The sequence below is a fragment of the Asparagus officinalis genome, chromosome 7, assembly GCF_001876935.1.
Source record: "Asparagus officinalis chromosome 7, Aspof.V1, whole genome shotgun sequence".
Classification (NCBI taxonomy): Eukaryota; Viridiplantae; Streptophyta; class Magnoliopsida; order Asparagales; family Asparagaceae; genus Asparagus; species Asparagus officinalis.
The window spans coordinates 17,613,138-17,626,467 of NC_033800.1; the positions used below are offsets into that span (position 1 = coordinate 17,613,138).

General features: G+C 34.7%; 1 protein-coding gene across 1 annotated transcript; it reads right to left on the bottom strand.

Moving 5' to 3' along the window:
• On the bottom strand, positions 10,266-12,788 carry LOC109850140 (probable WRKY transcription factor 70). The gene is made up of 3 exons (XM_020420072.1): positions 12,358-12,788; positions 11,024-11,128; positions 10,266-10,909 (listed from the first exon to the last, which is right to left on the bottom strand). Exons 1-3 carry the CDS (start codon positions 12,771-12,773, stop codon positions 10,447-10,449), a joined length of 984 nt encoding a protein of 327 aa, XP_020275661.1. The 5' UTR covers positions 12,774-12,788; the 3' UTR covers positions 10,266-10,446.

Below are 13,330 nucleotides of genomic sequence, written 5' to 3' on the forward strand. Positions count from 1 at the left end.
ATTTTGATATTTTACCACGTGCACTGCACGTGCATAAAAACTAGTATATGTGTGTGTATGTATCATCCATAACTGGTATGTGACTATTTTTATTGTCTCTTTTCCTATACCTCTAAACATAGAAACTCCCAACAATTAATTGTGATACATGCGAGTAATTAAAAAGCTTAAAAATAGAAACTTCTCTGAGAAAAAAAATGATGCGTCATTCTTGTGACGTTCTTGCGTTGCATCATAGCTTTTCTCAGATCTTGTGCTAGCTTCTTTGATTGCAATAAAGACATGAAGTGATGAAGTGAATGCAGACATATGAAATATGAATGAAGACAACAAGAATATTGAACAAAGTCTTAACACTTAATTATTGAAGTATGATTACACTACTACGCATTATATTAGTGATAATTAATCTACCAATAAGGGTAGGTTGAGTGCAAAAGGGATAAGGATTGCAAGGCTGGCCATGTGATTAAAATTATATTTAAAGGCTTTTCTAACCTGTACTCTTTCAAGTTTGCAGCCACACGTGCGCTTTGAAAAAATGGTTGCATATAATGTGAAGATGGTTTAAGCCTCTTTTTAGTGACTTCAAAGGATGTTTTGACAGTATGACAATAATTGATTGGGTAATAATTACAGAAAATTACCTCGCATTTTTTTTTCTGAAAAAAATCACACAAACTCTATGGTTTGTAGTAACGATAGAATAATCTCGCTAAGTTTTAAAAGCAAGACTATGTCTATCATCTTCAACTTCTAAAATAACCATCAAATTTTCATATAATCGTTAATTACTTTCAATTTATACATTGATCTTTATGTGGGAGTGTAGAAAATGGTGATGAATTGTTCAAATTGATGGAAAACGTAAAAATTCAACGCTACAGGAAAAGAAGCGGGTCTGTCGACCGATCACACATCATCAGTCGACTGATCGCTTGCTGATTACAGGGTCAGAAACTATCGGTCTGACAAGTCGACTGATGATGCTTCATTAGTCGACCGATGCTCACCCACTAGTCGATGAGGCATCATCAGTCGACTGATAACAGATATTGGGTTGGTTTGTAGTTTTCTGATTCCCAGCCTGTTTTGGATTGTGTTTTGATATAAATTGAAACACGTTTTCTAGGGTTTATAGGAGAGTTGTAATCAAAGAATTGTGAGACTTTTGAGCACTTTGGGAGGGAGATTATTGTGAGGGAGTGAGAGATCTTTGGTTGGGTTATTTTGAGAGTTTGTGTGAGTTGTAACCCGTTGTTTTTCTCCTCCATATAGTAAAATCTCCTCATCCTCTCCCTTGGATGTAGGCAATTTGCCGAACCACGTAAATCTCTGTGTTTGTTTCTGATTTTGGCCGTTCTTTTGTGAATTACACTCGTTGGTTGTTCTCCTCTCATTGCTCAACAACTCGTTTGGTTTGTGCGCACGCTTCCGCCGACGCGCAACAGGGAGTAATGTAATTGTCTTGTTCTATTACTATATACCTTTATTTATGCAGATTAACTTGAAGAAATTGAAATGAATATGTCAAACCGTCACTTCTCAAACCCTATAGGTATTTCTGCAACTCTAATTAATCTGATAAACTGGTTTGGCTTAAATTTCAATAACCCCCTCTTAAGTTTGCGGGTATCTCAGATAAACCCCCTTAACTGTTAAAATGTCACCAAAACCGCCTTAACTTTTAGGCTTCTCGCAAAGCCCCTTTCAACTTTTAATTACAAACCAACACCTTGGGTTATGGAGTTATTACACGGGTGACCCTGGAGTTTGTTAATCTACACCAATAATCATGAGATTACTAATTGCAACCATAGAGGTGACCATAAAGCCTAGACAAAAAGTAACTCTTAGGGTTACATGTGTAATTATGGTTTGTTTATAGAGTTACCTATGTAGATACAATACTTCAAGGTCACCTGTGTAGTTACGTCATACATTAGGTTACCGAGTTGTAATTGATCCTCTAAAAAATCTCTCTGAAAGCATGGACTATAATTTTTACTCGCAAAATATCTCCTATATAATTTTATCCACGCATGTGTAGGCTGTCTAAAAATTATTACAGATAGCTGATCCTTATCAAACACCGATGATGAAAGTTACAATTTGACGGCTTCAGAATGTTACAATTGGAAAACTTTCACGTAGATCGATGAATGTTACAATCTGACGACATTCACAACAATCGATGAAAGCTCTAATTCAACAGCTTTCACAATCAACACCGGGAGATACAATTTAATGATTCTCATATTTTCAAGGAGCCAAGACGAATATTACAAGATGACGATATTTGCAACGCTTTAGCAAAAGAGACCACAAATTGATGGTCTCTTCACATCAAAACGCAAAGGTCATCCCTGCGTTACAACATTAAAACGCAAAGGTCATCCCTGCATTACAACATTAAAACACAGAGGTCATCCATGCGTTACAATATCAAAACGCAGAGGTCCTCCTTGCGTTACAGCAGCAAAACGCAGATGTCATCCCTGCGTTGCAACATAAAAACACAGAGGTCATCCCTACGTTACAACATCAAAACGCAGAGGTCATCCCTGCACTATAACATCAAAACGCAGAGGTCCTCCCTGTGTTGCAACATCAAAATGCTGGGGTCGGACCCGTGATGCGGCATAAACATGTACCAAAAAGGTTGCAAGTGCACAACCGTGTCAAGTTATAGTATTTAAGATATCGATCCCACGAGGAAGGTGTTTTGTAGGAGAAAATATAAATTCGGTTCTTATGTTGTGTGCGTGACAAATAGGAGTGATGAGTGAATGTGATTGTGAAGAGATTGAGATAGTAAAAATGGTGTGTAAATAGGTGCAAGGTGTAAGTGAGAGTGGATTTGAAAAAGAATAAGTATGATCAATAAGGTGAGAAGGAAAAATGAATAAAATCAAGAAACAAATAAAAAATCAAGAATGAAGAACAAAATTATTGAATAAAAGAAAATACAAGAAATTAAAGATGGTGGATTCAATTATAGATATGGGTAATCTACAATTGAACCCACTTCTTAGAAAAGGGTGATTCCCTAGAGGGTTCTAGCCTAAAGGCGAATCAAACAAAATAAAAATAAACAAAAAGAAAAACTAAACCCAAGAGGGTTCTAGCCTCAAGGTGAATAGTATAAGGAATTAAAATCTAACTACAAAATAAATTACAAAATCTAAACTACAAAATAAAATTGCAAGAATTAAATGCAAGAAAATAAATCTATTCTATAAGCATGAAATAAATCTAAGGCAAGAGGGTTCTAGCCTTTTGGCTATTTAACAAGAAAATAAAATCTAAACTACAAGCATAGAAATAAATCTACACTAATAAGCAATAAAAGAGAAAAAGGAAAGAAATGCAAACCTTCAAATAATTCTTCATCTTCATCTTCATCTTCATCATCCAACAAAGAGAAGAAGAGAAAAATTTAAAGTGGTGAAAAAATTATTATTATTAATTGCAACTAAAGTTACAATTTTGGAAGGCCTTCTCAATTAAGAGTAGCCCTCCTCTCCAAAAGGAGTTACAAAAATTTTCACACCTCTAACCCCTCACTCTCTACCCCTATTTATAGTAATCTTCAATGAATATGAGCCATTGGATTTGTCTTGAGCCCCAAGCAACAATCTCCACCTTTGATTTATTTGATTTTCAAAAGAAAATCAAAATCCAATATAATTTTCTGCAGCCCAAACAATGATAACACAAATCCGGTCCATTCATGCTTCAATGAATTGGAATTTTTGCAGCAAAAGAGGTCCGGCCCATTCAAGTATTATGAAAGCATTTGATTTTCAAAATCATCTCCATTTGGTTTCGGCCCATTCAAGTGCTTTTCTCCATTTAATTTTCGGCCCATAGCAAGTGCTTTTCTCCATTTAATTTTCGGCCCATAGCAACCAAGTCCCATGTCCTCATTCATTTTCTTGGTCAAATCCGGTCCATTGGAGTTTCATTTGATTTCAACAAGCTAAGCAAAGTCCGGTCCATATATCAAAATCAAAGCTGCAGCAATTTTGATTCATTTGATAAAAAAATGCAAATAAGTCCAAAACAACATGATAATTATCTTGGAGATCATTTTCTTCACTTGCTCTTTGGGCTTCACTCATGGGCTTCTAAAATGCTGAAAAATAGAGAAGAGAGATTTTAAGGGGTTTTTATATTTAATAATATTTATTTATATTTATGTGCAAACTAAGCTAACAACAATTATTAATTGTATATTTATTCATATAAAATAGATAGTGAGAGTATAAAATTGTAATAAAAATATGATTATCATTATCACTCAAGAAAACATTTTTATATATAACTCTAAGGTATATTTTCAAGAAAATCTTTTCATTGTAGCAATACGAAACCAAGCCAAACTTAGAAATTTAATTTAAAAGTTTTGAAAAGAACATGCTAACTCTTTGTTTTAAATAATTTTCAAGTTGCTTGATCTAAAATATTTTCCAAGACCATATATATAACTATAAAACATTTATTATTTTTTTAAAAAAATTTTAACTCTTTCATCTTTGGTGATTTTTTTCTACTTTAACGGGCTTTCTAAGTGACCATTTAACGAGTTTTGGGCCAATGGATCCCAACCCAAATGGGCTTAGGTCATTAAGTATGGAAATACTCCTTGGGCTTAATTACTCGGTCAGCTTAGGCTTTATAAGATAGAATCACCTAGAATTCAAGAGTATTATTTTTTTTCTTTTTGGTGCCCATTTTTCGCACTCTTCTTTTGCAATTTTTTTTTTGTATATGTATATATATTTTGAAAATATGTAAATCAAGACACTTTGAAAAAATTATTTTCAACTCTAAGTTAAGCATGCAAAAATTTCATTATTTTAAATAAAAGTCCAAGTTAAGGCTTAAGTAAAGTATACTACTTTGAAAATCATTTCTTAAGAAATTTATTTAGAGTTATCATAAAAGGTGATCTTAAGTAAATAACCAACTAGGGATTAGAAAATTTCAAATTTATCAAATAAATCAATTATTACATAACTCTATCAATTTGGCAAGTTTTTTTTAAGAAAAAGGGAAAAAATGTAACTAAAAAAATGTAACTAAAAATATAAAATAAAGAGAAAAAATAACTAATTCTCACCCCCACACCTAAATTTTGCATTGTCCTCAATGCAAACTCTATGATGCATAAAGTAAAGCAGATAAGAAGTGAAGCACTTACATTTGGTCGGCTGATAAAAATCTGTAATTACCTTTGGTCTGAGGAGGATAGAAAAAAAAATTCTTTTTTTTCTTTTTTTAACTGAACAAGAAACTCTCAAATGAGAGAAGAATAAATTCTTTTTATTATTCTGAAATAAACAAAATAAACAATGTAGAATGAAATATTCAACATGAAGAGTTCATGTTCTACATTGAATCCTACCTTATTGCTGAAAATTCTCCCACGGATTTTAAATAAATTCAACATGATATAATCAACAATGTGCTGAAATTCTAAGCATTCCGGGGTGTTCAATGATTTTTGTGGCAATGGAAGGTAGGTATTATTGGTGTCATGCATATTGGACTTAGATTCTTGATTTGTGAATGTTTGTTCTCTAACAACCAATTTTTCTTTAACAATTTTCTCAACCCCAAGATTCATGGTTGATGTGTAAAAATTTGGTTGTTGTTTATTTTCCAAAAATCTTAGTTCATCAAGAAAGAGTTTTTCAAAATTCAGTTCAAAGCAGCAATTGTTCAACACAGTTTCTTTATTTTGACAAACCCGATCTGCTTCTCCTAATATTTTTAGCTCCTCACCGAAAATTTCCTCAAAACTTAGATCTGACTCTTCTTCTTCTTCCCCCGGTCTTTCTTGAATTGAATTATCAGGGGAAGAATGAATTGGAACAATAATTTGTCTTAAAGGTGTTCTTTCCTGATTATCAACCTGTTTTCCTGACTGTAGTGCATTCATTTGAGTGTCCTTAGGATTGACCATGGGTTGACTCAGAATTTCTCCTTCTTCTACTTCACTTATGGCACTAGCTAGTTGATCAATATGGGTTTCTAATCTAGCTAGGGCTTGAGTGTTAGAGTTAAGTATGAGTTCGGTTGATAGCATAAAGGAGTTCATCGTGTAGGATGTTTGAGTTAACATATCCATGGCTAGTGTGGAGGCCTTAATTATGATTTCAAAACCTTTTTTCAAAATATTTAGACGTTCATCATGATCTGTATTAAGAGGAGTGTGAGTTATAACTTGATGATGAGGAGACTGATTTTGATGTGACAGACTGGGTTGTTGAAATTGTGGATGAGAATTAAAAGGAACTGTATTTTCCCTAAGAAAATGTTGGGTCGAAGAGGGAGTGAAGTTTTGAGTTTCGGAGTGGTTTCCCTGATTCCATGCAATGTTTGTGTAACTTGCCCAACCTGGGTTGTAGGTTGGAAAAAATGGATCATTTACCGAATACTGATATGGACTCTCTTCAAACTCCCGAACTTCATTGAAAATTTCAATCCTATTGGGATAACATAAATTTTGAAAAACTTGTGGATTAGTCATTTGTTCAAAATAAATTTGTTGACGTGTATTGTCCTTAATCCACGTTTTGCATGCACCAAAAACAATTTCTTTTTACATAATTTTTTTTTGAAAAAAAATAAAAGTTAGTTTTCTTTTTTCTTTTTTCTTTTTTCTTTTTTTTTTGAAAAAAAGAAAAATCCTAACTAAAATAAATCAAAACCAATCACTTTTCAATCACTCTAACTCTAGGGTTAAGCCTAACTCAACTAGACTAGCTCCTAACCAAAAATTCCTAAAGTGAAAAGATAAAATTTTTACCCGGGTAGTTAGCCAGGTAAGGATAGTACTAGAGGGTGATCAAAGATCAATTAAGTACCTCTTTCCTTACGGAGCGCTTTACGCAACCCCTAAACCTTGCCTTAGACACCAACTAATCTGAGAAAACTTAAACCGGTTCACTTAAGGATTTCTTGTTCCTTATTGAGCTCGAATCCTTAGAGGCCAATGTCTAATGAGTTTTATTAGGCTTGGGTTTGTGAAGTGAGGAATTAGTGATTTTTGAGCTAAGGAAAGGGTGATGAAATCCCTCACCTTATCTTGATTATGGGGTTTTGCCCTTAAAGATATTTTTAAGTCTGTGCCAAATCAAGATGCTCAAATCACTTAGTGAATTCCTACTATCAATATAAAATGCAACCCTATGAATTAAAAGCAACTAAAAAGGATGGAAAAGAAATTTTTTTTTTTAATTAGGGTTAATAATCAAACAAATAAGAAGGGGGGAATTTGTTTGAATTTATTATCTTGTTAGTAAATGTCAAAGTGGAGGGTGAATTTTATTATGGTCAACGGAAATAAAATCTTTTTTTTTTAAAGTCCTAATTGTCTCTAATTGTGAAGAAGCTAACTAAAGGTATGGAATTGAAAATATAAGGAAGAAGACTTACCACAAGCGAATATCCAATTCCCCAATCTCCAATTCTTGATCTTTAATCTCCAAGTAGTTCTTGCACAATAAACACACAAGTTAAAGAACCAAAATAATTAAAACCTACTTAAGCACCCTCCCCGGCAACGGCGCCAAAAACTTGATGCGGCATAAACATGTACCAAAAAGGTTGCAAGTGCACAACCGTGTCAAGTTATAGTATTTAAGATATCGATTCCACGAGGAAGGTGTTTTGTAGGAGAAAATATAAATTCGGTTCTTATGTTGTGTGCGTGACAAATAGGAGTGATGAGTGAATGTGATTGTGAAGAGATTGAGATAGTAAAAATGGTGTGTAAATAGGTGCAAGGTGTAAGTGAGAGTGGATTTGAAAAAGAATAAGTATGATCAATAAGGTGAGAAGGAAAAATGAATAAAATCAAGAAAAGAATGAAGAACAAAATTCTAGAATAAAAGAAAATACAAGAAATTAAAGATGGTGGATTCAATTATAGATATGGATAATCTAAAATTGAACCCACGTCTTAGAAAAGGGTGATTCCCTAGAGGGTTCTAGCCTAAAGGCGAATCAAACAAAATAAAAATAAACAAAAAGAAAAACTAAACCCAAGAGGGTTCTAGCCTCAAGGTGAATAGTATAAGAAATTAAAATCTAACTACAAAATAAAGTGCAAAATCTAAACTACAAAATAAAATTGCAAGAATTAAATGCAAGAAAATAAATCTACTCTATAAGCATGAAATAAATCTAAGGCAAGAGGGTTCTAGCCTCTTGGCTATTTAACAAGAAAATAAAATCTAAACTACAAGCATAGAAATAAATCTACACTAATAAGCAATAAAAAGGAAAGAAATGCAAACCTTCAAATAATTCTCCATCTTCATCTTCATCTTCATCATCCAATAAAGAGAAGAAGAGAAAAATTTAAAGTGGTGAAAAAATTATTATTATTAATTGCAACAAAAAGTTACAATTTTGGAAGGCCTTCTCAATTAAGAGTAGCCCTCCTCTCCAAAAGGAGTTACAAAAATTTTCACACCTCTAACCCCTTATTCTCTACCCCTATTTATAGTAAACATCAGTGAATGAGAGCCATTGGATCAAACTTGAGCCCCAAGAATGCAATTTCGGCCGTTGATAAAATCTGGAGGACTTCGCATCGATACCAGCATCGATGCCGGCATCGATGCTGGCATCGATGCCCTAATAAAAATTCTGACTTCACGGTTGGCTTCGTCTCGTCGAGATAGGCGATTTTCATATATTATATGTTAAATTCCGCCTTCCGGATTGGGAGATATGGGCGTTTCTTTGCGGCCAACCATCTTGAATATAATTTCTCTTCATATTGGATTTTTGATTTTCTCCGGCTTCTACAGGCTACTCGGCTTGATTCTGGGCTTTTGGATAATTTGGAAATTGATTTTCCAATGGGTTTCTTTGCTTTATTTCTTCATTTAATCAATGGGTTTCTGTTGAGAAATGAGAGTTTGAGATTTATTCTTCATTAACCTGCATTTAAAGATAAAAACAATTATTAGTGGTATATTTATTCATATAAAATAGATAATGAGGGTATAAAATTATAATAAAAATGTGATTATCAACCCGCGCGCGTTTTCTACGTTTGACTGGTTCAAACAGAACCTGAATGGTTTTAAAACCTTATCTCCACTTAATGGGGTCAGTTACACCCTATTATGGAGAGATTTTAGAGGGAAGATTACACCCCTTAAATCATTGAACGGTTTCAAAACTATTTTTCACAAAATGGGGTCGGTTACACCCCATTAAGGAGAGATTTTAGGGGGCGGTTACACCCCTAAAATCCCTATAAATAACAAAAAACTCAGCTGAGTTCGGGGATCTTTGATCTGGAATTTTGGAGATCAAAACGGCACAAAGAAGAAGTCGACATTCTTCGACCAACAACATCCTCGACAACAGAGAATTCTTGGAGCTTTCATCATTGGCTTATTAACCGATTTTCGGTTCAAATCAACTCTTTTTCAAGAGTTTAAACTCGCTCTGAGTTATCAACTTATCAAGAGTTTCAAACTTGCCACGCAAGTTCTCTTCAACGTCAATCAAGAGGAATCAATCACGTTCTACAAAGCGAGGTGGTCGGATCGTCAATGAGAAGTAAACTCGGCACGAACGTCGAGGGAGGCATCTCATCGCTACCGTGAAGAACCCAGGTTAAACAAAGGGGAGAATCTCCGTCGATCTTCTTCTCTTTTGTAAATCGGGAATCCGATATAAGAAGATTGTAATTTTTTTCTAAAGTTTGTTAGAGAGAAATTGTATTGAGGATGTTGTAATCATTCTTTATCTAAGTCAGTTAGAGAGAATAACACATTTTTGTTCTCAATTGTCTTCTTCGAATTTTCCCACCAAACAGCATGTGAAATTTGTGGTTAACTCCTTTAGGGCTTTTATTTTGGTTAAAAAATGTTGAAATTTGAAGGGGTTTTTGCCCTTAAAACTTTGGGGTGGGGGTTTGTGACAGTTAAAAGTAGAGGGTTTTTTGAGAAACACCAAAACTTAAGATGGATTTTGTCAAAATTTACCGTTAACTTTGTATCTCTTTGGTGTATACCGTGTATTCGAATATTTTTAGTTGAATAAGGTAAAAACAGGAAATTAACTGTTCATTCAACTGTTCTTGAACTTTTCTTCTTTTATACTCAGCACTCAAGATTGTTCTTTGATATCTGTGAAAACCTATAATGTGCCTTGTTGATGCTGACAGTTGCTCAATGTTGGCACAATAACGGAAAAACAAGAGGAATAAAGAACAATTAGGAAAAATAAAGTAGAAAATATGTACATATGGAAGTTATATTGATATATAAGTAAAAACCCTGTACAATAACATTTTTCGGATCAATCTCCAAACAGCCCTCTACCACTAACAACTATGAGGGCCTTCAACATCAGGTCTCTTTAAAAACCAACCTAATCAAAACTGAACAAAATTACGTACATATAATTCCCCTAACTCAAATGAACATCTCCAAACTGATGAAAGCTAAACATATCATCCTCAAAATTGAATGAGTCTGCAATAAAACTCATATCCAAATTGCCTGTTGAAGAATTCAAGCCTGAAATGTCACCAAAATCCGGCAAGTCGAAGTATTCCGACGATGCGGTGGCCGGCGTCAGATTCTTGCTAATAACTTCAACTTCTTCATCATTTTCTTGTGTTTTTGAGAACAATGGAGAGGGTGGAAGAGGGTTTTCTTGAGTGATATCGGAGATGTTTGATCCAAAGCTAATCATTGAAGGTTCAATTGAGTTGTTATGTTGGATGATAGTTGGGATAATGTTTGGATTATTGCACGAGTGTTCTCCTATGTAAGTCATGAGAAAATTAGATGGATCATTTTCTGATACTTGAACTTGTTTTATAGCTTGACAGCCTTGATCATACTTGTGAGTGCACCTGAAATAGCTCCTGCATGATTCAATTTTTGTTCAATTAGTCATTGTTATTCCAAGTAATTTGCAATTTGGGCAAGATTTTAGCAAATGTTTGATCTTGTATATAGAATGTGAAGAACAAAATTGCCTTGGAAATTTAGAGCTATGGATCACTTTCTGCCCATATTTTCTCCATGAGTAATCATCAGTGCACGTCTTAGACAGGACAGTCCTCCACTGAGATGCTTGTTTTCTGCAAACAACAAAAATTCAATTAGCTAACTATAATTGGAGTACATATACTAAAATCTGGTTTTCATTGATAAACTCTAGCAAATTCCTCTCAGAAAAGCTATTGTCAATTAGTACTGGACCAATTACTGACTCGAAAAGCTATTCTTTGAAGAGACATACTAAACTATGAACAAATTAGTGTATACTTAATAACTGATGCTTACCGAATCAGATGTATTGTATTAATGGTGCATGAAAATGATGTATATACCCTTCAACAAATTTCGTCAGATCATTAGGTCCATGGATCCAAAGTACACATCATATCTAATTGATGCAATCCAGCGAGATGCCAGTGGCCACTTTATCTATCATAAAAATGCGGAGCACAAACATTGCTGATCAAGTATGGACGGAAGACATGATTCTAATTTTTTTACTTCATCACCATCTGTAGCGTTAACTGTGTATCAAAGAGTTTCTCCAACAGGGCTACAAAACTAGATTTTGCAACCCCCAAGCCCTCCAACCAGCCTCCATCTCCGGCTGCATTTTGCAGCCGGAGGGAATGAGGCTGCTAATATGCAGCCTTCCCCCAAAATTTACAGGTGGCTGCAAATTTTTCTAAATACCCACTTTACCCTTTTAATGTTTTATAAACAATTACTTATTACTTCTATATCTTTTTTTTAATTAGTAACTAGTAATTTAAAATCAACATAAGTTTATTTCTACTAATTATTTTTAAATAAAAATTTTATAGTTAGAAATGTCTTATCGATACCTTCAAAATGAGACTAATATTGAATAATATTAATTAAAATATAAAATTCTAAAAACTAAGTAATTAAAAATAAAAATATATTAGAAAATTTTAGTATTAATTTATAATATATTAAAAATACAATGAAAATTAGAAATGAGTAAAAGAATTGTTAAATGGAGAGAAATTGAAATGAAGGAGTGTGGTTAGAGTTACAAATAGAAATGAGTAAAAGAATTGTTAAATGGAGAGAAATTGAAATGAAGGAGTGTGGTTAGAGTTACAAAGCTCTATTTTAATATATTCCTTAGAATATGCTTTAGTGAGGACTCAATGGTTAGGAGTTGCTCAAAGAGATATGGATTTTCGGGATCAGAGTCCAAAATCAGTTTTTATCGAGACTCAAATGACCAATTTGCCCTTTCTATTAACCCAAAAAAAAAGAATATTAATTAAAAAAAAACAAATTAACCCAAAATTTTCACCTCTTTCTGAATCCCCCTCTCCCAACGGCACCGCTCCTCCTCTTCTTCCCACAACTCTCACTCCCCACCACATCACCGCTCGCCATCGCCGGAATCCCATCATCCCCTGCGGACTCAGCGGAGCCCAAAACATCGAGAGCCCGAGAGAACGACGAAATGATCTCCTCGATCAGCCCTCCCGCCGCCGACGTCGAATCCCCCGACGACTCCTCCTTTCGAAGCACCACGCTCAGCTTCGCCGCGATTTCTCGGCCCTTTGTTAGCTCCTCAACCGCTGCGGTTGAAATTGAGGGCAAAGTTTTCATTGTTGTTGTTGACTGAGGAGAAGAAGCGAGGGGGATGAGACTTGAGCACTGAGAAGGATCGTATATAAAGGGGTAACGATGGGGGAATGGGGAGAGTATTGGTGACGTCATCGTATGAAGTCACTGGGCTGCGTCACTGGCTTCTGGTAGCTTTATTATTTATTTATTTGTCTAGGCTGCATCGTGCCAACTTCGTTCCTAAGTAAGTGCGAGTTGGATGCTTGCTGCTCTTTAACTGCTCCGTGTTCAAAACGATCCAGATCGTGTTTAGCGGCTTTTGATTATAATATGGAGTGTTTAAATAGTGAATTATAATTTGTTAATAACAGCAGAGTATTTGGTAATTGAGTGATTTTAGCCAATTGTTATTGCCGAACGATTGAGAATGTCATGAATTGTTATGGCAGAAGAGGCTCGGACATCTCAACTTCCAAAGCCTCAAGACTCTTCAAAGCAGAGAAATGGTGTATGGCCTCCCAACCATTGAAGAAATTGAAGGTGTCTGCTCCAGTTGTATGAAAGGCAAGCAGCATCGAGGCGAGTTTCCAAAGGAAGGAGCATGGAGGGCAACAAAGCCTTTGGAGTTGATCCATACAGACCTATGTTGTCCAATGAAGACGGAGTCCCTGGCCGGCAACAAATATTTTATCACTTTTATTGATGACTTT